This window comes from Sardina pilchardus, chromosome 18, assembly GCF_963854185.1.
Source record: "Sardina pilchardus chromosome 18, fSarPil1.1, whole genome shotgun sequence".
NCBI lineage: Eukaryota > Metazoa > Chordata > Actinopteri > Clupeiformes > Clupeidae > Sardina > Sardina pilchardus.
The window spans coordinates 2,524,722-2,550,454 of record NC_085011.1 but is presented as its reverse complement, the minus strand read 5'-3'; the positions used below and the strand labels follow the sequence as shown (position 1 = coordinate 2,550,454).

General features: G+C 43.4%; 2 protein-coding genes across 5 annotated transcripts in view; one reads left to right on the top strand and one right to left on the bottom strand.

Moving 5' to 3' along the window:
- Positions 1-3,055, bottom strand: part of gbf1 (golgi brefeldin A resistant guanine nucleotide exchange factor 1) — a 119,322-nt gene extending 116,267 nt beyond the window's left edge. For 2 of the 3 annotated variants that reach the window (XM_062518895.1, XM_062518898.1), the window contains exon 1: positions 2,793-3,055. The gene's annotated coding sequence lies outside the window, so the exon portion shown is untranslated. The remainder of the gene's footprint in view (positions 1-2,792) is intronic. The other variant, XM_062518896.1, reaches the window with a different exon arrangement.
- Positions 3,056-5,460: 2,405 nt separating this feature from the next.
- pitx3 (paired-like homeodomain 3) overlaps positions 5,461-25,733 on the top strand; it is a 26,807-nt gene continuing 6,534 nt past the window's right edge. Inside the window, exons 1-3 of one of the 2 annotated variants that reach the window (XM_062518903.1) lie at positions 5,461-5,522; positions 19,591-19,717; positions 23,261-23,466. In XM_062518903.1, coding sequence (XP_062374887.1) covers positions 19,609-19,717; positions 23,261-23,466 — 315 coding nt within the window. In that variant the 5' untranslated portion in view covers positions 5,461-5,522; positions 19,591-19,608. Of the gene's footprint in view, positions 5,523-11,552; positions 11,712-19,590; positions 19,718-23,260; positions 23,467-25,733 lie in introns of those variants that run through there. The other variant, XM_062518902.1, reaches the window with a different exon arrangement.

Below are 25,733 nucleotides of genomic sequence, written 5' to 3'. Positions count from 1 at the left end.
AGATTAAGAATGACTGACAACATTTAAAGGAAACCAAATTTAAAGAATATTAGTAGCTATTTTTGGTCTGTTTTATTTTTCTATATTTTGTTTTATAACATGGATTGTCATATTTGCTTCTGTTGCCAATCCATACTCCATACTGCAGGCCTACTATTAAACAAACAGCTCATTTCCCTTCACAACTCTGCAGAGCCTAATCAAGGACAGGGACGGAATGGGACAAAAAAAAAGAAAATTGACCCGGTACACCTAATTAAATACAAAATCCTTGCATTACCCTTAAATATTCCTATCTTTTGAACTGAGTGTCGTGGATCACTGCAAGTGGACAAATGCAGGCCTCACTTGCTATCTCTCGGACTCAATGGTGATCAGGGCATCATGATCTCCACACTGAGAAAACCATAAATCACTGGATTTACTTTTTACTTACATTTTTATTGTGCACTTTATTGTGTATTGTGTCGGTTTCACATGAATGAAATGACTGGAATTAGTCTAGCATCTCTCTTTCGGTTTACAACGTTGATTATGCCATGGTTACTCAATTTGATCAAGTATTTCCAATGAGATTCTATGAAGTTTACATGAAATATTCATGTGATTTCAATGTCACTGTAATACAGGTGACATGTAAGCTTACTGAGAGTAGGCATTCAGATGTACTTAGTATTGCAACATCAATGTTGGACAATAACTTATATGTTGTGCCACAGTATTAAGAAGCATTCATTGAAAACATGCTATCAAACCACTGATACTTTGTGCATGCTCAACACCTCATGCATTCATGGTGGGAACAAAACATGGTTCAGCTTCAAGCATAAGATACAACTCAGCTCCAAATTCTACTAGTCTCTAAGCATAACCTAGTCTGGTTTTCACCATACTAAGCTCAATCTTTTAAGATGGAACATTAGTCTAGCGAGGCTGCGTTTTGTTTCTACTGCACTTTGCGTCGCTTAAGTTTCGTTATCGTCATGTCACCGGCCAAAACGTGCCAGGACTAGAGTGTGGCCGTTTCTGATTGGAGCCAAAGATTCTGGCAGTAAACAGAGGAGATAGATCTGCTGGTTTCCAGCCCGTGCTGCCGGGCGAAATTCAAATTCCCCGGAAGTTCAGGCAGGGTTCACCCAGCCTAAGCATAACCCTCTTCAAGAAAACTCATGTGAAAACTTTCAGCAACGCTGTTAGCTGCATGATTATCTCATTGATCTTGCCAAGACTCATAGGAACACAATGGAATGGTGACACCAAGGCATCTTATTTCTTAATTTGCCTTAGCCTACTGGTTCAGTACTTAGATGTTTCACATCGATATAACATGATGCTGTTGGATAAATTCATTGGTACAGCAAAATATGTCAGTTCAAATGTAATTACATTGTGTCTAGGACCATGGGTCTGAAACCAGTCATCATATACAGAGCCAAACAAGAAGACTTAAATAAACAAGTTTTCACAGTGGCATGGCATGATGACATGACATGACATCACAGACAAGTGACAAAGTGCTGGCACAGCCTTGACAAACACTTCAATCTCTTACCATAATTCAACAACAACAACTTTAAGCAAGCAAGGACTACAGAAACAGGTGCAGTGTCATACATGTCCTTATTATTGCGGACTATCCTTGTCTCATATGTAAATAAGCATATAAGAAAAACAGGGCTCTTGAGACAATGACCCATGAGTTATTATCTACAAGGAGTCAAATGTGACATGAGGAATTCCCTAATTGTGTGTGGATATCGTTGTCTGCAAGAGCAGAGCCCGACTATAGCTCTACTCTGACTGAACTAGCAATGTTGACAAACAATTTCGAGCTTTTCCACGGACGCAAATAGAACCACAAAACAAGCTAACTGTTATCTGTGGTAATTTAGACCCTTACTCCCCAACTGAACACGAATCATGTTTGGCTGAAGCACTTCTGGCTGATATAACCTGAACAAGCGAATAAATCAATCTAGCTAGATTGTTCTGTCAGAGTCTCATAGGTTGACATGGGCCTGGTCTAGAAAATAAGACGTAGTCAGCCACGTAATTGCAGTGCAGAGCTGGTCTAGTTAGCTTGATGGCTAACGTTAGCTGCTATGTGTAGCATTGCCACAGTTAACTCACAACAATATTAGCATGTTATACACTCGTTAGTGGATGATGACAACAATAAATTAGGAATCAATACAAGAAACATCGTGTTACACTCATGGAAGATACTAAAGACACGTAAACGAGGCATACAACAATGGAATTGCTAGCTGACCGCCGTAGTATCAACAACCATGACTAGCAAGAGGCATTCACTGCTAATGTTATTTTCACCCTGACAGCCCATTGAATATCACCCAAATTATTAGATTTTCATATCGCTGACTTTGACATAGGCTATGTAGATTTAAAACTAAGTGTTAGAACATGTTGTTCATTGAAGTGTCATATGGTATTATTAGTAATAGCGAGGTCCCAATACTATCATTAGCTGGTTGGGAAAGACTTGACAACTGTCAAACTGGTTTGGCTAGCTTGAACTCTCGAACTAGCTAGCTAGGATAATGCTACGCATTGGAAAACACCTACTAACAAGCTAACTAACGCTAGCTAGTTCAAAAAAGGTAGCAACGAGTGTTAGCTGGCTTCGCCTATGGCAATGAAGTGTTTTCAGTTTGGCTTCCCATGTATTTCATATTCTTTCAAATGAGAAGCAATAATCACACAGCCTGTCAGAAAATTTAACAGGTAACATGATGTATGCACCTATCTCTTGTTGGCTAAAGATACCCTACCTGTTCGGGTGCGAATCCAAGATGGCGTTCTGCAGATTTTCAACTGATTAGCTAGCAAACCAGCTAGCTGCTATAGACCAAAAACAAAACTTTCAGTGACAACAATATTGATGTGACGCCCTTTAAACATTACAGTTAATTGAGCGTTTACATCTTAAACAGCTGCACACATGAAATCCATGCCTTAGCTTGGTATTTCACGACCTACTGAGAGGATTTGGCAATGTAGCTTTCTAACCGGCTATCAACCTGAAGCTGGCAACTCAGCCTGTAAACCTACTGACGTGGAAAATGTTTGAGTGCAACCTGACGTGCTGGTTTAACGTTGACAGATGTGGATGCAAACCAATCAGTTTTAAAGATTGTTTCCGGGTCTGGTGTACCTTAACTTTGAATTGAAATGCGTTTGCTAAATTTAAATTTTGCATTCATATTCAGAAGATTCTTCCATAAAATAGCCTAATGTTTTTTTTAGATGTGGCTAGTTGATGGTGCCGACACCAAACGTCGCGTGCAGAACAAAAAAGCTTGGTAACAAGTTTGGTTACACTTCACTGATGACGAAGAGCATCCTCCATCGGCCACATCAGGGTTGAGCGCCTGAACGACATGAGGTATGAAAACATCTGAGTAGGCTACGGTTCTAGTGTGCGAAACTGCATGTCGGTTGAGATTGAATGCGCCTACTTAGCCCGACACTTCATGCCATCATTTCAAAACTGTCATGTGAGATGAGACTGTTGGAGAGTTCTCGCAATGACATCCATGCAGCTGAACAGCCAGGTTCAAAGTTGGTTGACTTTGTTCACAGTCAAGCAAAGATTATGTCTGTCCCACTCTTTGGAGATCTTGACTTAGGCCTTCCAACATATGTTTAAAAAAAAAAAAAAAAAAAAATCTAAAGCAGTTTCATTAAAGGAAGAGAAGGAGCAAGAAACAAGAAAGTGAAAGTGATCATCAGTGTGAGGCATCAAAGGCAAGGACTGATGTGCCATTCAACAATGTCCTTGCATGACCCTGCATGTTCTATAGGCTAAGAGAGGAATCATGCATCACTAAGAGAAACCAAGGAACAGAGCAGAAGAAGAAAACAGGCCTTTGCTTTGGTTGTCTGAAAAAATGTCACCTGAGGCAATGAAGGTGTGAGAGATGTGTCATCTTAAGCATAGAACGCTGCACTTGCCACCAGGAAAAAATAAAATAAAAAAAGCTTGCCACCAGGAAAAAGATGTGACCAGGAAGCAATCTGTAGCTGTTGTTGACGAAAGCACGACGAGTGCTCCAGCAGCTCTCCGGGGCTTTCCAACATGACCATTAAATCCAAATGAGTGATAGCTGTTCAGGCCTAGACTATGCATCGATGGACACTGCAGCTCTGCAACATTCCGCAGCAAAGCTCTAGAAGGCAGTCGAATGTTTAAGAGTGTATGTGTTGAGCATCATAAAAGGCAAGAGAGAGCTACACTAATGTCAAAGGTTTTGAAATACAATAGGCTACTCTTTAGGGTGTCATAAGCTAAAAAGATTCCTGTGCACAGTAGGCTATGGGAAGCTCTTCAGGACTGCTATAAAACCATTCCCAGCGTTAAGGTGGTTGAGAATGCCAAGAGTGTAAAATGCTGTCAAGTTGGCTGCATCGAAGAGCCTGAAATATAAAACATGTAAACAAACAGCTTTTACCCTTTTTATGTTTACTACATTACCCTTAACCCACGTCTGTTTATTCAAAGTTTTCAGTTTTGCTCTGCAGTGTAACAATTGTAAAAAAAAGAGAGAAAAAAAGCCATAAAACTTTAAAACTAAAGTGCACATCCTCACTAATTTGGTAATTAGGAGTCTAGAAGACTGTAACTTCATTGCTCTATCCAAGGTCCTTACAGAGAGAAATGTCCAAGGAAAACTTTTTGTCTTATCAAGACAAATGTCCTCAACCCACTGGCAGAAAAAGCCTGTTTTCAAATGATTTTTATAAGTGCTTTATAAGTAAGTCTCTTTATACTAAAAACAATGATTTTTGATCTTGATATGAGATTAACACTTGTTTAGATTTTATTAGATGAGCTGTTTTGCAGTGTGGATGGCAAAGCCTGTTTCCCCACCATGCAGTATGTCATCCTCAAAAGAAGATGCTGTATGTATGGGGCTTTTCAACTATGCAGTCCGCTGCAAGGACTCTGCGGAAACAGTGAGCATTTACGAGGACCATACTTTTTTTTTTTTAATTTTATTATTATTTTTTTTGGGGGGGGGGGCTTTTTGCCTTTATTATTACAGGATAGTGAAGAGGTAGACAGGAAACAAGTGGGAGAGAGAGATGGGGTGGGATCGGGACATGACCGCAGGCCGGATTCGAACCTGTGTCCCCGTGGGCACTCGGACCCGTTTATGGTACGAGCGCTGTAGCCTGCTGTGCCACAGCGCCTCCCATGAGGTCCATACTTAACCAACTCATCTGTTGGAGTGTTGACCCGTTTCAGAGGAGAAACAGACGCTATTGCTGAAGCAACATGTCATCTAGGGAGGCTTCCTGAAGATGCCACTGAGCTACTGTACTGGGTCACCTGGCAGGCCTTAGTCAAAACATAATAGTTAACATCTTTATAGCAACATCCTCAGCAACAGTTGTGCAAATTATACTCTTCCACTCTTACAGGAACACCGGAGAAGAACCACTCTGTCATCAGTCTTCCACCTTCACTTCATGTGGATACAGTTCTCAAGAATTTCCATGTAAGTAATTGTCTGAAATCCACCACCACCCCACCACCCCCCCCCCCCCCCACACACACCCCCCCCAGCCCTTCGCCATCACCTGACGTGCACCTCCAAAAAACTGTTACCTTGCGTCAAAGCAACGCAGACCAGGACTGTGATTGGTCAGCTCACCTTGCTTCATTAACCTACTGTGGAGGGTATAAACATGCTAGCTTGCTGACATACGCTTTGCAAATAAGCTCAGACACATTTTGGTTACGACGGAGGGATCCGACTGCAAAGTGTCTATTTGTCAGTAACAGTTTGAAAAGAGCACGTTGCCATCAACCAGCACTTTGTGGCCAGTTGTAACCTCAGATTAATTTTCTGGCTACAATAACTAGGCCATTGAAATATACTGTGTCTTGTATACTTGCTCCAAATCTAAGACAGAAAAGGCCAAACAAATAACATTTGTGTTTTAGCATGGCAGTCTATGAAGTCCACTATACGTTTAGGTGATGTGCGACAGACAGAAGTGGCAGAACTTCGTGAGAAGCACAAAACAATCTTAACACCCTGCCCCTGCTGGACTGGGACTCCTGATTCATTGCCTATATGTATCGTATACGATAGTTCTATTCATATGTATAGGGAATAGGGAAGGATATGATAATGCTATGTATCCACGATATTCCGCAGCCAACAATGGGGGTCGCCATGACACCGAGACGGTTTTCTATTTCCGGCGAAGCTGCATTGTATCTGTTTTAACGTGACGGTTTACGGTGCTTAACATATCATAACGCATATAAAAGTCAACTTTTCTATTTTATATCGGTTATATGTGATGCAGTATATACATGCTGAGGGCAGAATTGTCAACATTTCGAAAGAAATCTAAGTTGAGGCATAACCTAGTTTGCTATGGAGAACGCACATGTTAACAGAATGAACGGAAGTTGAAAACCGTATCGTAACCATCGCAACGATACATATTTCCGGGTTGAGGAAAGAGGTGAATAGGGACGTATATACGATAATGCTTTTCATTATACTGTATATAGGGCTGTGTATGATAATATTATTCATATATATAAGGCTGTATATGATATTCATTACCTAGGGCCGTATACGATAATACTATTCATACTGTATGTAGGGCCTATAATATTCATTGCACCTGCAACTCTTACTACAGGCCTGCAACAACTTGGCAAAGAAGGACTTGCTTGGAATGACAACACTCATGCGAGCTCAGTTGAAAGTGGAGCCCTTGGCCACCAGTACAGAGCTGTTCCAGCTGTCAGACATAAGCGCACCCAGATGCACAAGACCATTCAGTCCCCCACGCATACTGTACTGTAGCTCCACCTGAGCAGACCACGGTTCCTCAGCAGTCCACGGGTCGGTTCCTCAGCAGACCACAGGTCCTCAGCAGTCCACAGGTCCTCAGCAGACCACGGTTCCACAGCAGCAGTGGTTGAGCAGTCCACGGTTCCTCAGCAGTCCACGGTTCCTCAGCAGTCCACGGGTCGGTTCCTCAGCAGACCACGGTTCCTCAGCAGTCTACGGTTCCTCAGCAGACCACAGGTCCTCAGCAGCAATGATTGAGCAGTCCACGGTTCCTCAGCAGTTCTCAGCAGCAATGATTGAGCAGTCCACGGGTCCACAGCAGTCCACGGTTCTTCAGCAGTCCACAGGTCCTCAGCAGCAATGGTTGCTGTAAACAGGACAGATGCTGAGACTGGAGCTTCAGATGAATCCTCTTTACAATGTGGACTGATAACACAGTCGAGTCGGAATAAAAATAGAGAATTACAGTAGATGTATGAGCAGAGAGTATACAGACCTCTGCCAATGGCACGTGACAAACAAAGCCATATTTGCCACCAGATGTGTCTGTGTTCAACATGTGCTCTGTTCTGTCAGTGCTACGTTGATGTTGAGCTCCAGCATATTATATTGATATCATATGAACTTTAGCGTTCACATGACATGAGCATATACTGTACAGTATGATCACGTCATTGTCACAGCGGGTTTTAAGTCTACCTTGAACTGTCACGATATTTTGGCTCATAATCAAATCATCAATGGAGAAAATTAATGGGATTTTTTCACTGTTGTATATCTGAAGTGCTAGAACTAATTGTCAGTTGACAAGTAATCAATTAAGTGATGCTGCTCTACAATTAAGCAATATGGCTGAAAGAGTGGGGTTAAAGGATATACGCACAGCTATGGTACGGCCATGGCCATGAGGTCAGAGGTGTGTGTGTGTGTGTGTGTGTGTGTGTGTGTGTGTGTCCGTGTTTTAAGAGTAGGTCAGTGTGTGCCCTATTTCTTTCATTAAACAGCCTCATTTACACTAGGAGGTTTCTCTCTCTCTCTCTCTCTCTCTCTCTCTCTGTATGTGTGTGTGTGTGTGTGTGTGTGTGTGTGTGTTCACTGTAGCAATATGGTGGAAGTGAAATGTGTTGCACTATGTCCAGAGAGAGCTTGTAAGTAAATGAGTATGAAAGAAAAGCATGTTGTGCACTGATATGAATGAGAGCTGTAGTTGAGCTTGAGATAAAAGGTCAGTCTCACAGCAGCTCTCCTGGCAGTGCAGAGAGAGAAAGCAGAGAGAGAGAGAGAGAGAGAGAGCAGAGAGAGAGAGAGAGAGAGAGAGAGAGAGAGCAGAGAGAGAGAGAGAGAGAGAGAGAGAGAGCAGAGAGAGAGAGAGAGAGAGAGAGCTTCTAGGGCAGTGCAGAGAGAGAGAGCAGAGAGAGCTGCGGCTCTCCAGTCAGGACCATGTTCAGTATTTGCTCCTCGGCAAAGTGTTTGATCACCTGCGGCTTTTGTCATTGCTACATTTCGTCTGCAAACAAAGTCACGCCTCTTCTGCGGCAGGTAGCGCTAAAGCGTGCAGCGTTTGGGGCTCGCCGAGCCGACTGTGGCAGACAGTCACAAGCAGACATGCCCGCGGCCCACAGTGGCACACCTGTTCACACATGACATTTGTGACACCGAGCTTCACAAAGGCATTTTAAAGAGAGGCGGCGGTGATTTAAATAACACCACTTAGAGGAGCAAGCCGTGGTGTCCCCTGCCTACTATGAGTGAATCGACCCCCCCCCCCGGATGCTAAAGGAGAAATAGACCTGTGGCTCAGTCTGTGTCTGAGTGCCATTCCTCAGTGTGTATGTTGTGTTTACACAGTAACATAATTCTAGAAATATGGGCAAATGTTATTTTAAACTTCTGTTCCGGGAGAAGTTGCATACATATTTTGGAGACAGCGGCATTTGGCAAACAAACAGCCGGTCGGGATGAATCATGTCCAAACGCTGTATTAGCCAGACATGTCAGGACTGTCATAACACAAGAGTTAGCCAGAGAGCCAGAGATAGCCACGGCACTTCCCCAGAGCACAAGACTCGGACTAAACCTGTTTTAAAGCAACATACTGAAGCTCCTCACCTTCAAATAATCGTTCCAAACTAAGGGTGTATAGGTACACATATTCGTATTGAACTGTTTAGGTACAGAACGTTAATAGTAATCACAGTACCGAACCGTTTAAGGTACAGAACGTTAATAGTAATCACAGTACAGAACCGTTTAGGTACAGAACGTTAATAGTAATCAGAACCGTTTAGGTACAGAACGTTAATAGTAATCACAGTACCGAACCGTTTAGGTACAGAACGTTAATCACAGTACCCAACCGTTTAGGTACAGAACGTTAATAGTAATCACAGTACAGAACCGTTTAGGTACAGAACGTTAGTAATCATAGTACAGTAACAGTAAGTAGGCTTTTTTGTGTGTTGACCATGTTTAAAATTCAATTCAATTCAATTTCCACACAAACAAAGAGGCAGTCCGATATGTCAGTTTAGTCAATTACAAACATAAAAAAACATTTGACACCTTTTCAGAATACTGCAGTTGCACATCAGCAATATTGTCAGTGAACTTTAGGCTAATTTTAGGCTAGAAGTACCTATAGCTTTTCGGTAGTACTGAAACCATACTGAAAAAAAACTGAGGTGCACACAGATTTGTGATTTTCACGCCACTGGCGTACAATAATGAGAATGGAATCTCGGACGTTGGCTCTGTGCACCCGCATGCTTGCTGTTGCCAAACTTCTACGTGTGCAGCACAAAGTGACGTTGTTGTCATGGGATCACAATGTGATGTTGTTGCCATGGGATCACCAGGTGATGTTGTCATGAGTATCACTAGCTATATGATGTTGTTATCATCAGGTGTTGTGTGATACTGACTGTCATGGGTAGGATCACTATGTGATGTTGTTGTCATGGGTAGGATCACTGTCATGTTGTCATGGTTAGGATCAGGACCCTTTCTTCAGTTTCAGGTAATTTAAGTACCCTTTTGTGCTAAATGGGTGTGATGGATAACAACCCAGACACACTTCTCTTCTCTTGGCCTTGGCTTCCATGATCAGTTTTGTTTTTCTATTAACAGGGGGCTGGTCCTTCCTCCACTAAATGGCACCTTACAGGGTGATTTCTCTTTTTTACTTCAGGTGTGTGTGTGTGTGTGTGTGTGTGTGTGTGTGTGAGGTGTATATTTTGACTGCAATAAGAGACACACTTGACTATAAGATTACAGGCCTCAACACGGAAACTCAAAAATAACTAAATCAGAAAGAACACAAGAGTCTCTTAGGTTAGGTCATGATTGGTTCATGAAAGCACAAAAATGAATTCAAAACAAATAGCCGAGATGTGTCAAGTTATTCATTTGTTTCTCTTCAGCTTGCTTCAAGAAGGTTCTGCATTTGATTTGTCTTTGCAGATCTGGTGCACAAATTCGTTGTGTATTCAGACTGTACTCAGACTGTAAACATTTGGTTTTGACTACATTTAGCCAAATGAATATGTAAATATTTACATGCAACATCTTGGAAAATTGGCAAATTGTGTTCAGTGTGAATTTGAGCAACCCATATCATAGACCAAATGTACCACTGACATCATTGTTTCTGAATTAATTCTAATATGTTGAAACCTTCAAAGTGCCGGAGACTGAGTGTTGAAGTGCATTATGTTTACGCTGCCATAAACGGATGGAGTCGGGGAACGCTCTTTCATAACACAGCATCACTCTCGTCTCACTCTGTTGAAATTCAGTCATTCAGAGACTGCCCTGTCTGTTGGAAATCCACCATTTTGCACTCCTCTCCTCTCCTCCCTCATCGCAGAGGCACATTCAGTTCTTTGAAAAAGAGCGGTTCTAGCTCACATGGCTTGAAGAACCCTTGGGTTACTAAATTCTGCTAGAACACGAGGTAAAGGTTCACTCTAAGAGCAACAGACCCTGCATGGTATGACCCTTGGTCCCTGGGTCTGTTGAGAAGTACCAATCACTGGTGCAGCTCTCCAAGACTTGCACGTCCACTTGCGGTCACCACAGTCAGATTCATATGATGTACTAAAGCGCACATCACTGCCCACAGTGCTGTCCAGGTGCATGTGGACGTCCGGGACACGTCACGGGACACCGGCTCTTCACAAGGGGGAGCCGTCAGCGTGAGCTCTACTCTACGGAAGCCCAGCGGGACCAGGCAGCTCTGGTGAAATAGCACAAGCCCCCAGCGCTGCCCTGAGTGAGAGCTCCCTTCTCAAAGCCGCTATGCAGAGCTCTGCTACAGCAGCAGCACTGTAGTGATGAGCTATCGCATGAGGGCACGGCTCAGGCCCCAGCTGAGGTGAGTCAGTCTGCTAGAAGACACTGTGTTCCAGTTCAGCATCCAGCAACAGCAGCTCATGTGTTAGTTATGTGTGTGTGTGTGAGAATTCCCTCTGATTACACAGTCACTGTATCATGGTCAGCAGTGTAGGTATATTTCTGTTAGAATCAAATCATTTCAAACTATTTACAGATGAACAGAGAGAGTGAGTGAGAGGGAGGGAGGGAGAGAGAGAGAGAGGGAGAGAGGGGGGGTGAAGTGGGCCGGCCTCTCCTCCGTGCGGACCTGTCTCTCAGGATATTTAGCATAAGTCAGTCCCACTCCGCGTGAGGAGCACGCTCACACAGTCCACAGCTGCCTTCATGTCAGACAACACTCGAGGAGGGAAACTGCCGCCTTTACGCTCACCGCCGCAGGAACTTTCTACATGACGGCAGCAACTATCGCGGAGCATTACTAACGCCAGATAAACTCGCTTTTACCGCGGGATTACTGCCAGCTGAACGGGATTTCATGTAAGTGCGATCTGTTGCGCGGTGCTCTCCATTGTCCGGTGTCTCCATTTGGGTGTTTCATGGGCAGTGGGAGGAAAGGAACTTTATTCTATTTTTCTGTGTCGTCCAGAGGTCTACTGCGCGTAAACCCGATGCCTCGAACAGTGTCTGCGTGCGTAACGTAGGCTAGTCGTTCCCCTAAACTGCCGGCGAGCGAGGTCGGAGAGCCTTGCGCGCATCACTTCTCCGCCACGAAAGGCCTGCGCTTCCAGTACCATTCTCCGTCTCGAATTGGAGAGTCTGTTGGTCACATTCGTGTAAGTGGAGATTCTTGAGCAGTTGAGGGGAGATTAATAGCGTATCATCATGCCGAGGTTACTGAGTCGCTGCGACATTCGCCGTGTATTCCACAGTGTTGGTGCCACCAGCGCAGGTACTGTAGGCTGCGTTTGCAGCACACTTGAAGCTTAACTTTCGTAAATATACATTTGTTCTGACCAGCTGTGTTCATAGTCTTTCTGTCTAGAACACAGCTTGATGTTTTGAAACGTGCGCGGAAGTGAATGTTATTTGAGTTATGTTTCCAACTAGACTTTGGAAAGGGATTTGTATGTGAGGTGTTCTGAAAAGTAAAATATATTTTTACGTTCAAATATAAGTTTTTACAATTAAATGATTGGTCAAACATCCATTTCTGCATGTTTAAATGATGGTGCAGTAGAATACTGGATAGTGGTGGTGTTAAACACAGAACATAACAAGCCACACGAGAGCTCCGAATATCACAGCTTATAGTTTTAGCCAGCCAACATGTCTTGAAACAAAACAAAGTTTTTGTTTTGTTCAAGTTTGATGTCTAACTAATCCTCAATGTTGGTCTGTAAAACATTTGATAGGCTACTCATGCAGTTCGAGAATATTTCAGAGGGCAAAAATATTTGTGGGATCTATCCAAAATTGATAGGTGGCAGGTGTTCTCAAGCCGCAAGAGACCAACAAGAAAAAAAGAATTTTAGCCCCCCCCCCTCCTCCCTCGTAGTCTCTCTCTCTCTCCCCTCTCCCTCTCTCTCTCTCTCTCTCTCTCTCTCTTTCTCTCTCTCTCTCTCTCACATCGTTCTCAGGGAAAAACACTCCGTTATTTTAACCAAGAAATCACAGTTAAAGACCATTTATGTTAGTTGTGTTTTTTATTCATCAGGTGAAGGAACACACATAAACGCATTCAGAATATTGTTATTTTAGCCCGTTGTTAGGCTACTTTATAATAAACTGGAAGGATGCAGTCGTCATGCAGGCAATGAAGCGCTGGAATATTTTTTAAATGTATGAAAATGTGTGTTTCGGTAACAGTAGATCATTGTAGTAGGCCTACACAAGTTTTGTAGTTAATATACTTTACTTTTTAGCCCGTGGTTGCCTTTGTTTATTCATTCAAATAAAGGCAAAGTATATTAGCTTTGCAATCCGTGTAAAATTAGTGGCATAATGACATGAAAAACTATTAGCTAAATAATGCACTGTCTTGATATATATATATATATATATATATATATATATATATATATATATATATATATATATATATATATATATATATATATATATATATATATAAAAATATGGCAACATAAAACATATAATTCTTCTTGCACAATATAGTCTAATCTCGCCATGTCCTTCACATTTCAAAAAAATATATTATAGGCTACGTTCAGGTTGCTAAGGCTAAGATGTGTTGTATTTTTTTTTGTTTGTTTGTTGATTTGATTTTTTAAAGACTAACTGGACAAAACAGTTGGGTACAAACAGATTCGAAATAGGCTAATGTTTGTATTATAGGCTATAAGTAGACCTAATGTAAACCGTATTAATGTCGAAATGACATGATGATGAATGAAAATTCCATCGAATATAGGCTAACGGCAAAACTCTCGTCTCATGGGTCCTTTCCGTGGTGATTTTGCTTCAGTCCACAATTGTGAATTCATCATTGATCCTAGTGTTTTATTTGCCAACAACAGACTGTCAGCAAATGTCACGTTTAAGAATATGGATAACTCCCACCCAAGTTTAAAACACGGAGATGGGCACGCAGCTGAAATAGTCATGTTCAGACCTGTGTTTTTAAAAGTCAGATATGTGTGTATTTGTTTGACTAGTAAAACGTCAGGAGAAAATAATGCCGGTGTATAGCCATGCCATGTTTATTTTTAGTGAAATAAATTACTATAGTCGAATTACTAAATCAATTTAGAAGCCCTGCACGCATTGTCTTTTCTTATTAAATGATTCATAGCCTACAGATTTTTATTATTATTCTTAAATAGGCCTATTGAAATTGGATGCTGACACAAAGACACACATAATGTCAAGATTTAATCCAAACCAAAAGTCCTATACATTTTGATTTATCAAATGCACTTCCGCCTCGCAGGAAATTTGTCCATATTTTGTTTGTTTATTCTCAGAACAGACTAAATAAAGCATCGCCTCCGAAAAGGAGATATTCCCACTGATGTTTAGAGAAAGAGACATGCGCCCCCATCTGAAGTATTTTCTCTTTTTTTACAGTTGACTGCGTAAACACCAATGAAGTTATTTAGAGGATAATATATGGCTAGAGAGAGAATGCTGGAGAACATCGGTTTGTGGACGCGGCGTGCGTGGGGAAAATCGCTCAGTGACACACTCAGTCAAATGCAAATGGATGTTAGAAGGGGAGAAATTAACATCTACAAACATTGGACAGAAATTCCATCTGCCGCCTCTTCGAGAAGGCCCTTAATAAGTTCCCAGACAGCGAAGTGACACACATCTTAATCAAGCCCTAATCCCGAGAATTAATGCTCAGCGCGCTTATGAATAATTCCGTGGTTGATGCCCCTGCGCGCGGAAATGGAAGCAGTCTGCCCGCGTCGTCACCAGCAGATGGACTTGGCAATCTCCTGAAGAATGAGGGGATTTCTGTCTGCAGTTATCTTTTCTTTTATTAGATATATATTTTAATGAGATCCATGTCCCTCTGCTTATGCAAAGAGCTTTCTCTCATGCAAGCCACTGACCTGCGTGGCCAGCACATTACGGCTGCTGTTGTCTTCGAGGTGGTTTAGAACGCATGTGTGGGTTATTTCATAGACATAGATAACCCATTAAAAAATACTAGTTCTTACACTGAACTGCGCAATGGTGTTAACGTGTTAGCCTCCCGGTCAGATTCGACCCTTTATTGTGCTGGTGTTTGTTTGAGATATAGGCCAATAGTGTGGACATACCTTATTGGCATTGTCGCTGATGTCACCTGCAATGTGGCGAGCGTAGGCTAATTCTTTGTCATGTGACTTTTGTTTATGTTTATGTCTCATCTTAGCAGACGCGTTTGTCCAAAGTGACTTATTGTAGCGGCATTAAACATTAGCCTACATTAAGATTGACATTAGCAGATTAATTCAAGTGAATTCAAATGAACAGATCATAGAATGCCCATATGTATAAAAAGACACGAAGGGCCCACATTTGTTTGTCCCAGTTTGGCGTTAAAGGTTCGCATGTGCGCGTCACATCGCATGACGTGATGAGTGAAGTTACAGAACAAAACAGTGACTGAAATTTAAATAAATAAAAAAATAGATCGCTGTCCTCCAAAAATGGCAAATTAGGCTAATTGTTATTATTATTATTATTGCTATTCTCATTCTTCTTATTATTCTTGTTGTTATTATTATTATTAGGCTTTTCTTATCGTCGTTATTATTAATCTTTTTGGTAGCTGTTTTAATGGACAGTGTTGCCAGTAGCCTATACCTACCGCAGATATTAATAGGCTAATTTTGCTTTTTTTTCAGTCGATTAATGTAATACTGTCCCTTAGATATTTTGAAATACCGGTAGGCCTATTTTAGGTCTGTGGGTGTCTATGTGCGGGAGTGGGGGGCGCAATCTGATGTTTTGTCTTAATTATATAGAAAAGACATTTGTGTAGGCTATAGGCCTAGGCCTAATTTTACAAAATCATTTATTATTATTCGTATTATTTCCTTTGCCTACTAGGCTACACACTGCTATTCTCGATCCTTATTTTCATCACTTTGCCATATAGCACGCAGACCAGAGTTTTGTGTGGGCATTCCCATGTTAATACAGCTGAGGGCCGATTTAAGAAATCAATAGCTGCTCGGGGTATTTCTAGTAGCTTAGCCAGCCCTGCTAATTTCTATTACAACTAGGCCTATACAATCTAGCTATATTTATGAATCGATTCCTCAATACTGTTTCCTGTATTTTTTAGAAGTGTCATTATATCAATGTTTGACTAGAAAATAAGTGAAATTCACATGTAGCCCACAGGCTAGCTGGATATCACTATAGTAAACGCAGTAGGCTAAAGTGGATGTCTATTGAGCCGTCTATGGAGCCTCTCTGAACATTTGAGCAGGGCTAAGATGTATCTCACACTTGGAGTTGCTCAGCGATGCCAAAGTTCAGTCTGTCAATAGTTCCTTCTGCAGGTCTAGAATGTGGCGCCCGTGGAGCGGGCCGGGCGAGCGAGGGGGGCGCCATGGGTGTGTGTGGGGGGGGGGGGGGGGGGGGGTAGTAGCCTACTCGCACCTTGTTGTATATGAAATAACTATCTTACGTCACTCACGGCCCGGCCAGAGGGAGCCTAGCCACTGGTCAACCTCGTTGACACGGCCACCATTCATCACTGTCACGCTGGAAATGTGCCCTGTCCATAGTCATATTTCTGAGCGAAACACGGCACTTCTCGGATGGTACTATCTACAAAAGACAGCTGTTCATATCAGGCAAGTGACTTGGTGCTGGACGAGACCGGGGAGTCGTGTTTGTCCTCTGCGGTGACAGTAAAGATTGATGTAAATCCACAGGCGCATCAGGTGGGTCGGGAGCTTTTCCATTTTTGTTCCGTTCAAACTTGCGCTGTGGACCAAGTAGCCTTCATTTCCAGTCAAACTGGTTGTAGGCTAAATTACAAGATCGATCCGGTGATGGAGAGTATAGGACTAAATATCAGCCTAAATATTGATTGGAAAAATAATGTGAAGTGTTTTTTACCTGAATGGTATACCAAAGTTGACTTTTACGCGTCTGGAGTTCCAGGATTCCCCCTGAGAAACCTTCAGAGACTGAATCCATGTGTCTGGTATGATTATTGTCATTGTAGGTTTGAGCAGGACTGTGACGAATATGATGGACTATTGGAAGTGGTCATTATTAGAAAGAACATCCATAGAAAAATATACCTACTAATGTATATGTTGGTCATAGATTTGTATCGAAGCGATTTTTTTATTCAAAGCACAACACGAATGCAACACATTATTCTTAGTCTTGCATTGCAATTTGCGGTCAGTGACTATTCGACATCCAGACACTAACATAACTCTTTCGCCTCTTTAGAGTTGGTTTTGGACTATTTAAAAATTGTGTAAAGGTATCGATCTGCAAGAGCATACAGTGATTAAGTGGTCCAATTAAATACAAAATACTTGAATATTAGTTATATAAAAATACCATTTTTTTTCAGGTAACCTATTCGAGTTCTCTAATTTGTGGAAAGCAAACGTGTGGCTGCAAATATATTTTAAAACCCCACAATGTTCACATGTTTAATTGTTCACGCAGATCGGGTACAGGTAATGTTGCCTGTTGATGAGCCTTGTAATTTGAGTGGAATTGTTTCAGTATAAGGACCACGTTAACGCGGGTCTTGGCCAGATTCATTCAAATGAATGTATGAGCGGGTTAACACTCATTTGGTCTATGCTGTCACATAGCACATTTGGTCCCATCATTCGACTTATATTGGACAGAAGATGTTTTCATGTATTCGGACGATGAGAATAAACATTTCCAGTTGGACTTGTTAATTTCTTAAATGTTTGTCTTACTATATGTAGCCTAACTGTAAAACAACTGGTAGCCTATTTATCATTGCTGTCTGCGGTAATAATGTGCACGGGCACAGTAGTTGGCTAGTCCATCTTCATTTGTCACTTTTAGGGGATACAAAAGTCTTTGATATGGACATTTGTTATGGGGATATAGCTATTTTACGTCAACATATCACACGCTGTCTCTGGGGCCACATACTGCCTACCGTGCATGGGACGTCTTAGTCAGGACCCACAGTACCAGCGGAACCATAATGAGCAGCATAACCTGGAGTAGGCCCAGTGTTAGAGTAGTAAGATAGCGAGTAGTTGGGGGTCTAAAGGTGTTAGTCTGAGGTGAATATGACTGGAATCAAAGCATACTCCTACAGCTCCAGGGTAGCATGACCCAGACCCGAGTCTGTTGTGTGTTCTTAAGGCGATTCCCCCTGCGGCCTTGACAGGAGCACTGAACCGGGGAGGCAATTGGGTACTGGTGTAAACACGCTGAATGTGCTTTAAAGGCTATGCTAACAAACCATCAAAAGCCTTCCCAGCATGGGAAATGAGATGTCAAACGGGACGAAGTTGACTGGGTTTTTTTGGTGACCGAATAATCTTTTTTATTATTATGTATTTATTTTTAAGAAAACATATTTAGAAATAAGATTTGAATATGAATATTAAATAAATCAATTCATGCACGTTTAGGTCTTGGTCTATGTCAGCCTTACAAAAAGACATTTCCCTCGTAAGCTACCTTTGTTTGTAAAATAATCCATTACGCAAATACACATGTAGTGCCTGCAGGAGACTATAGCCTACCCAGCATCACGTGTGAGCGAGTACTGTTAAATCATGTCAGTTTGTTAGCAGGGCCATGCTTTGCAAAAAAGGAGCATCAATCATAGTATACTTAGTGTAACTGCCCCCCCGCCCCCTACCCCCCACCACACACACAGTCGTGCTAACCTGTTGCTCTTTGGGGTCGACTAGGTCAAAAATTCCCCATTTGAAGCGACGCAGTTATGAGGTTTGGCCCTGGAGAGGAAGGAACTCAGACAATCAAAAAGAACTGGCGAGGTCAACGTTATTACGGGGACGCAGGTCAACTATAGTACATACCCGCGCACAAAGAGGGCCAGAGGCCACATAGTCCACGATATGGTCAGTTCTGAACCTTGGCCCGACACCGGCTACAAGGAGAGAGAGAGAGAGAGAGAGAGAGAGAGAGAGAGAGAGAGAGAGAGAGAGAGAGAGAGAGAGAGAGAGAGAGAGAGAGAGAGAGAGAGGGAGGGAGAGAGATCCACGCCGTGTTGTGAAAGCCTGCCACGACATCATAAATCGTGAAGGGCTTTGAGGGAGTGATCGTGGGGCCATATCTTTAAGGTGTTAACTGCGGTTGTATAAATAAACGAGCTGTTATTTTAGGCTCCATTACGCGTCAGCTTCCCTCACGAGGCTGCTATTTAAGTACGAAGTGTCACCATATATTTTACCACCTTAACTATGCGCGACTGCACAGCGCGTCTTTCCACTTCACAATTGTAGCGCATTGCCAGCATTGCGCGCGGTGGAGAGCCATCGGTTTCGTCCATGCCATGCAGAACAGGTAGTGGAACGGCGTATTATCAGGACGTCAGGCTGGGGTAGTTGGCGTTCATGATAAGCTGGCACTGCAGTTGGGGTTTTCCCCTCTCCTGACATTTGTAGCTACCTAATGTTCACCTTCAAGCTGTGTTATATTAGTGATTAAGTGAGTAATCGCTCATCATGTGAAGGCGGTCTTTAAGAAGTTCCCAGAGAGATTATAGCAGAGATGAACTCATGTCCATTTTGATATTGACGCTGCCGGGGTCATTTACATCAAATCTCTGTCAAACCAAAGGGTTGTAGCGCGCACTGCATAAAGCGGCGGTGCCTTTGTTGTTGCGTGGTTATTATGGTCTGTTCGGGAGATGAACTCTGGGAATTGTGCGTTTAGCTGAAGTGTGTCTCATTATTCTTTGCAGATCCTGGCAGTCGGGGTTATGGATTTTAACCTTCTGGCGGACAGCGAGGCCCGAAGCCCAGCACTGTCTCTCTCGGACTCCGGAACCCCTCAGCATGACCCGGGATGCAAGGGTCAGGACAACAGCGGTCAGTCCACATCAGACTCATGACCATGACAGATAACTACAATAACGTACAATATAATGTTCACAGTAATAATAATAATAATAATAATAATAATAGTAATAATAATAATAGTAGTAGCTAATAGTATGAATAATAGCGTTTATTATTATTATTATTATCCTTATTATTATTATTATTATTATTATTATTATTATTATTATCTACATGCACGTGCCGCGATCATGTTTTGAATCGGCCGAATCATGAAAATAAAGAGCTAAACTATAATATAATTATTTATATAATTATAGGCAGGCCTAGAGTAATTATTAGAAATATATGATTAATATACTTTAATTGCCATGAAAGGTTAATGAGATGAGGCCATAATGTCCAAGCGCTAAAAACGGCATAGGTCGACACATTATGTCCGCATCTCTATTCGCTGCTGTGATTCGTTCACATAATAGCAAAGACATTTGGGGGCATATATTTCATGCGAAACATCACTGATTAAATCTTCACGTTTGTCCTTCAAACAAATTAAAACGTGTATGACTGGGGGCTAGGATATTTAATGATTCCACAGCTGATGGCGTTAAAGCGCTTCGTTTAAAATGGAAACTCTTGATGTTTTCTGTGTTCCTATGTTTTAGATTGTAGATTTTGTTAACACGGGGTATTTATAACTCACCACAAAAGTAGAAATATTTTAGTTTATATTTTCTTAGGTACAAGAGGAAACCGAAATAGGGGTGGTTTTGAAACCTTAATGCCCCGTGTTGAACAGCCAAATGTGTTCGGCCGCCTTAAGAACTGTCTATCTCTGTGACAAATGAGGCCGATGGGGAGGGAAAGGCAAACATTTATGAAGTTCGTGCGAACGAACAGACGTCGTGTCAGGCAGTCGGGCGGCGGCGTTCAGCCCTCGTAAGTGTGACTAATGTAAACTTACTACAGACAGTAGAGGTAGGAGCGGCGCGGGGCTTAGGAGAACGCCAGAATGTGAACCGGGGATTACATATTACCGCCCGGGAATGATAACGAGCTACAGGGGCCAAATATTATGGGCTAATAAAATCGTGCTTTCCAAGGCACCAAGGACCATCTCCATTCTCTTTATTTACCTTTGCTCCAACATCAGTGAACATGCTTTTGGAGCAGGGACTCAGTCATATAACATCAGGGAACGGAGGCCACGCGGGTCAATACATGCCGTGATTTTGGAATAGCTGACACTTGGGATAATTTGGACATCATCGCTTGACTTTAACTTCAAGAAATAATAATAATAATAATCAATTAATTAAATTTGACAAACCTTTGCCAGAGAACCCAAAAGCCGGAGCTCGTATTACTGCTCGGAAAGCAGTTCTCTGGTACGAGTTATTTATTTAAAGGGTATTTTCATAAAACGAAACCTCGCCATGGGGACACGTGGGCCATATTCATAGGATATTAAACTGCTTGACCCGAAATAATAAATACTGATGACTCAGAATAAACATCAACTCCAATTGAGAAGTGGTTTCTTTGAGTGATCATCTATTTGTCTCATATCCTGGCTCATGTGAAGAGGACAACGCAACTCAAAATCGCAAGGGAAACAAGACCTTTATCTGCGGTGAGATATTTATATTTGATATGTAGGATATTAGCATAGGCCTAGGCTGAGAGTTTAGCAGCGGCAGCTTCACCCACGAGCCACGACACAGAGGCGCAAAAGGAAATGGGAAGTGAGGAGGAGCGCGTGAACACCGTTTTGGTCCGCCACACCAACACGACAACACGAGCCTCGCGCGCTGATACAGTTCAGATTTAATTACCCCACGGGCAAGTGCCTGACTTGTAGCACTCGTAAATCCTCGGGCATAACGAGACTTCGCGCGCTCTTGACACCCAGTTCAACGGAAACCCGACTGCGTGGCATCAAAGGGCTGAGAATGCGCGCGGACCACACACACGCACACTTTTTAACTCGGATAATTACTTGGGTTTTATGTTAGATAGTTATAGATAAATAGTTAGTAGCTCTATTTATAACTGTTGAGATCAAATCTTTGTCGATATGTAATCATAATAAATGAAACAAGCAGCTAATAAAATATCCTACGGAAATATATTTACAAAAATTGAAAGATAAGTTACTTTAAGTTAATACATTTGGATTTTTAAAGGACTCAACAAGAGGAATGGAGATATACAAATGTCCATACAATAGACCTAAATTGTAAATTGGATTGATTTTTGTTTGACACATTTGCCTTTAAATGATGATTAGTTGCAAATATCTTAAGTGGTGTCCAAGGTGGCTTTGGATAAAAGTGTCTACCAAATAGCATCAACATCAAGGTGTCCAAAGCTGTGGTCAGCGCTAACCCTTCCTATAGCATGGGCTTGTACACCGTCAGTAAGTGAGAGGGTGATTTGGCCTGCTGTGTGTGTAGCCGTACAGTCTTTGTCCAGTCAGCAGGTGGACACTTCAGTGTGTTTGTTATGAACTCATGTGAAGTTGGTGGAAGTCGTGCTGGTCGAGTGTCCGGCGTGTTGGTCCGGCGAGCGCGGGGAGGAGGTGGCGCTGAGCGACGGGGTGTTCTGGAGGGTTCTGGAGTGTTCCGGAGGGTTCCGGGGCTGGACGGACGGACGGACGGACGGACGGCTCCCTGAGAGGCTCACGGTTTAGGGGCACTCCGTGAGACGTAAGCCCTGGCCAAACAGCTCCAGACTCGCCCCGCTCTGCTCCACGCTGCCTTCTGATCCGCGGGGATTACCCTCCCGGCTAATTTCCCCGCCCTGTGGGGTCTGCAATACGCCAAACCAGGAGGGAGGATTCTGGCAGACATAACAAGCACCAGTCAGCAGGGGCCTGCTCCTCAGCCCAGCCGGTGTGTGTGTGTGTGTGTGTGTGTGTGTGTGTGTGTGTGTGTGTGTGTATGTTTGTGTGTGTGTGCTACAGGGGCCAGCTCCTCAGCCCAGCCTGTGTGTGTGTGTGTGCTTCAGGGGCCTGCTCCTCAGCCCAGCCTGTGTGTGTGTGTGTGTGTGTGTGTGTATGTATGTGTGTGTGTGCTACAGGGGCCTGCTCCTCAGCCCAGCCTGTGTGTGTGTGTGTGTGTGTGTGTGTGTGTGTGTGTGTGTGTGCTACAGGGGCAGCAGGGCAACATTACGGACTATTTTTACTCACTCACCTCCCAGGGTGAAGGACCTGCGCAGACACACACACACACACACACACAGACACAGACACAGACACAGACACAGACGCACACACACAAAGACAACCTGAGACAGAGGTAGTGATTTCACTTTTGGGTTGATTTCTATGTGCTGGACTAAAGCAGGTGAAGAGGTGTGTTTGTTTTAGTGTTTAGTGTTAGTGACACATTACAGCAGCTGAATGGGGAGCACGTCACAACTCTAGTCAAAGCGTAGCAGTCACTCTTTCAACCTTCTCCCTCTCTGCATCCCTGATTCTAATGTTGTCATTCTTTCCTATTCCTCTCCCTCTCCCTCTCTCTCTCTCTCCCTCTCTCTCTCTCTCTCCCTCTCTCCCTCCCTCTCTCTCAGACACGGAGAAGTCGCACCAGAACCAGACGGACGAGTCCACCGCGGAGGACGGCTCCCTGAAGAAGAAGCAGCGGCGGCAGCGCACGCACTTCACCAGCCAGCAGCTGCAGGAGCTGGAGGCCACGTTCCAGCGCAACCGCTACCCCGACATGAGCACGCGCGAGGAGATCGCCGTCTGGACCAACCTCACCGAGGCCCGCGTGCGGGTGAGTGGGCACCACACATGGGCATCACACATGGGCATCACACATAGGTACCACACATAGGCACCACACATAGGTACCACACATGGGCACCACACATGGGCATCACACATAGACACCACACCGAGGCCCGAGTGTGGGTGAGTGGGGTGGCGCTACACCACAGCTGGCTCTGCACACATGGGCACCAGGACCCTGATGATGGCGTAGTGCTGAAACGTTGGTAGAATAAAACCTGAGGCATTTTGAAGTTCTGAGTATGCCCACACTTTTTCTTGACTCAAATTATTGTCTACCGCCGTGGGCATCTCAGAAGGTGTGCGTTTACAAACAACATACCACACATGGGCACCTCATATGGGTATTAAAGGAACACTGTGTAGTTCAGTTGCCATGTCGATGCCACATTGATTTGCAATAGTATCTGACATTGGCGACATTGTTGTGTTGTGTGTGATGTGATGTAGGAGGGCATCAGTAGTTGTGTTGTGTGTGATGTGATCTAGGAGGGCATCAGTAGTTGTGTTGTGTGTGATGTGATCGGAGGGCATCAGTAGTTGTGTTGTGTGTGATGTGATGTAGGAGGGCATCAGTAGTTGTGTTGTGTGTGATGTGATGTAGGAGGGCATCAGTAGTTGTGTTGTGTGTGATGTGATCTAGGAGGGCATCAGTAGTTGTGTTGTGGGTGATGTGATCTAGGAGGGCATCAGTAGTTGTGTTGTGGGTGATGTGATCTGAGGGCATCAGTAGTTGTGTTGTGTGTGATCTAAGGGCATCAGTAGTTGTGTTGTGTGTGATGTGATCTAGGAGGGCATCAGTAGTTGTGTTGTGTGTGTGTGATCTAGGAGGGCATCAGTAGTTGTGTTGTGTGTGATGTGATCTAGGAGGGCATCAGTAGTTGTGTTGTATGTGATGTGATCTAGGTGTGTGTGATGTGAGGGCATCAGTAGTTGTGTTGTGTGTGATGTGATCTAGGAGGGCATCAGTAGTTGTGTTGTGTGTGATGTGATCTAGGAGGGCATCAGTAGTTGTGTTGTGTGTGATGTGATCTAGGAGGGCAACAGTAGTTGTGTTGTGTGTGATGTGATCTAGGAGGGCATCAGTAGTTGTGATGTGTGTGATGTGATGTAGGAGGGCATCAGTAGTTGTGTTGTGGGTGATCTGAGGGCATCAGTAGTTGTGTTGTGTGTGATGTGATCTAGGAGGGCATCAGTAGTTGTGTTGTGTGTGATGTGATCTGATCTAGGAGGGCATCAGTAGTTGTGTTGTGTGTGATGTGATCTGAGGGCATCAGTAGTTGTGTTGTGTGTGATGTGATCTAGGAGGGCAACAGTAGTTGTGTTGTGTGTGATGTGATCTAGGAGGGCATCAGTAGTTGTGTTGTGTGTGATCTGAGGGCATCAGTAGTTGTGTTGTGTGTGATGTGATCTAGGAGGGCATCAGTAGTTGTGTTGTGTGTGATGTGATCTGAGGGCATCAGTAGTTGTGTTGTGTGTGATGTGATCTAGGAGGGCAACAGTAGTTGTGTTGTGTGTGATGTGATCTAGGAGGGCATCAGTAGTTGTGTTGTGTGTGATCTGAGGGCATCAGTAGTTGTGTTGTGTGTGATGTGATCTAGGAGGGCATCAGTAGTTGTGTGTGATGTGATCTAGGAGGGCATCAGTAGTTGTGTTGTGGGTGATGTGATCTAGGAGGGCATCAGTAGTTGTGTTGTGGGTGATGTGAGGGCATCAGCAGTTGTGTGTGATGTGATCTAGGACGGCATCAGTAGTTGTGATGTGTGTGATGTGATCTAGGACGGCATCAGTAGTTGTGATGTGTGTGATGTGATCTGAGGGCAACAGTAGTTGTGTGTGATGTGTGATGTGATCTAGGAGGGCAACAGTAGTTGTGTTGTGGGTGATGTGATCTAGGAGGGCATCAGAAGTTGTGTTGTGTGTGATGTGATCTAGGAAGGCATCAGTAGTTGTGTTGTGGGTGATGTGATCTAGGAGGGCAACAGTAGTTGTGTTGTGTGTGATGTGATCTAGGAGGGCATCAGTAGTTGTGTTGTGTGTGATGTGATCTAGGAGGGCATCAGTAGTTGTGTTGTGTGTGATGTGATCTAGGAGGGCATCAGTAGTTGTGTTGTGTGTGATGTGATGTAGGAGGGCATCAGTAGTTGTGTTGTGTGTGATGTGATCTAGGAGGGCATCAGTAGTTGTGTTGTGTGTGATGTGATGTAGGAGGGCATCAGTAGTTGTGTTGTGTGTGATCTGAGGGCATCAGTA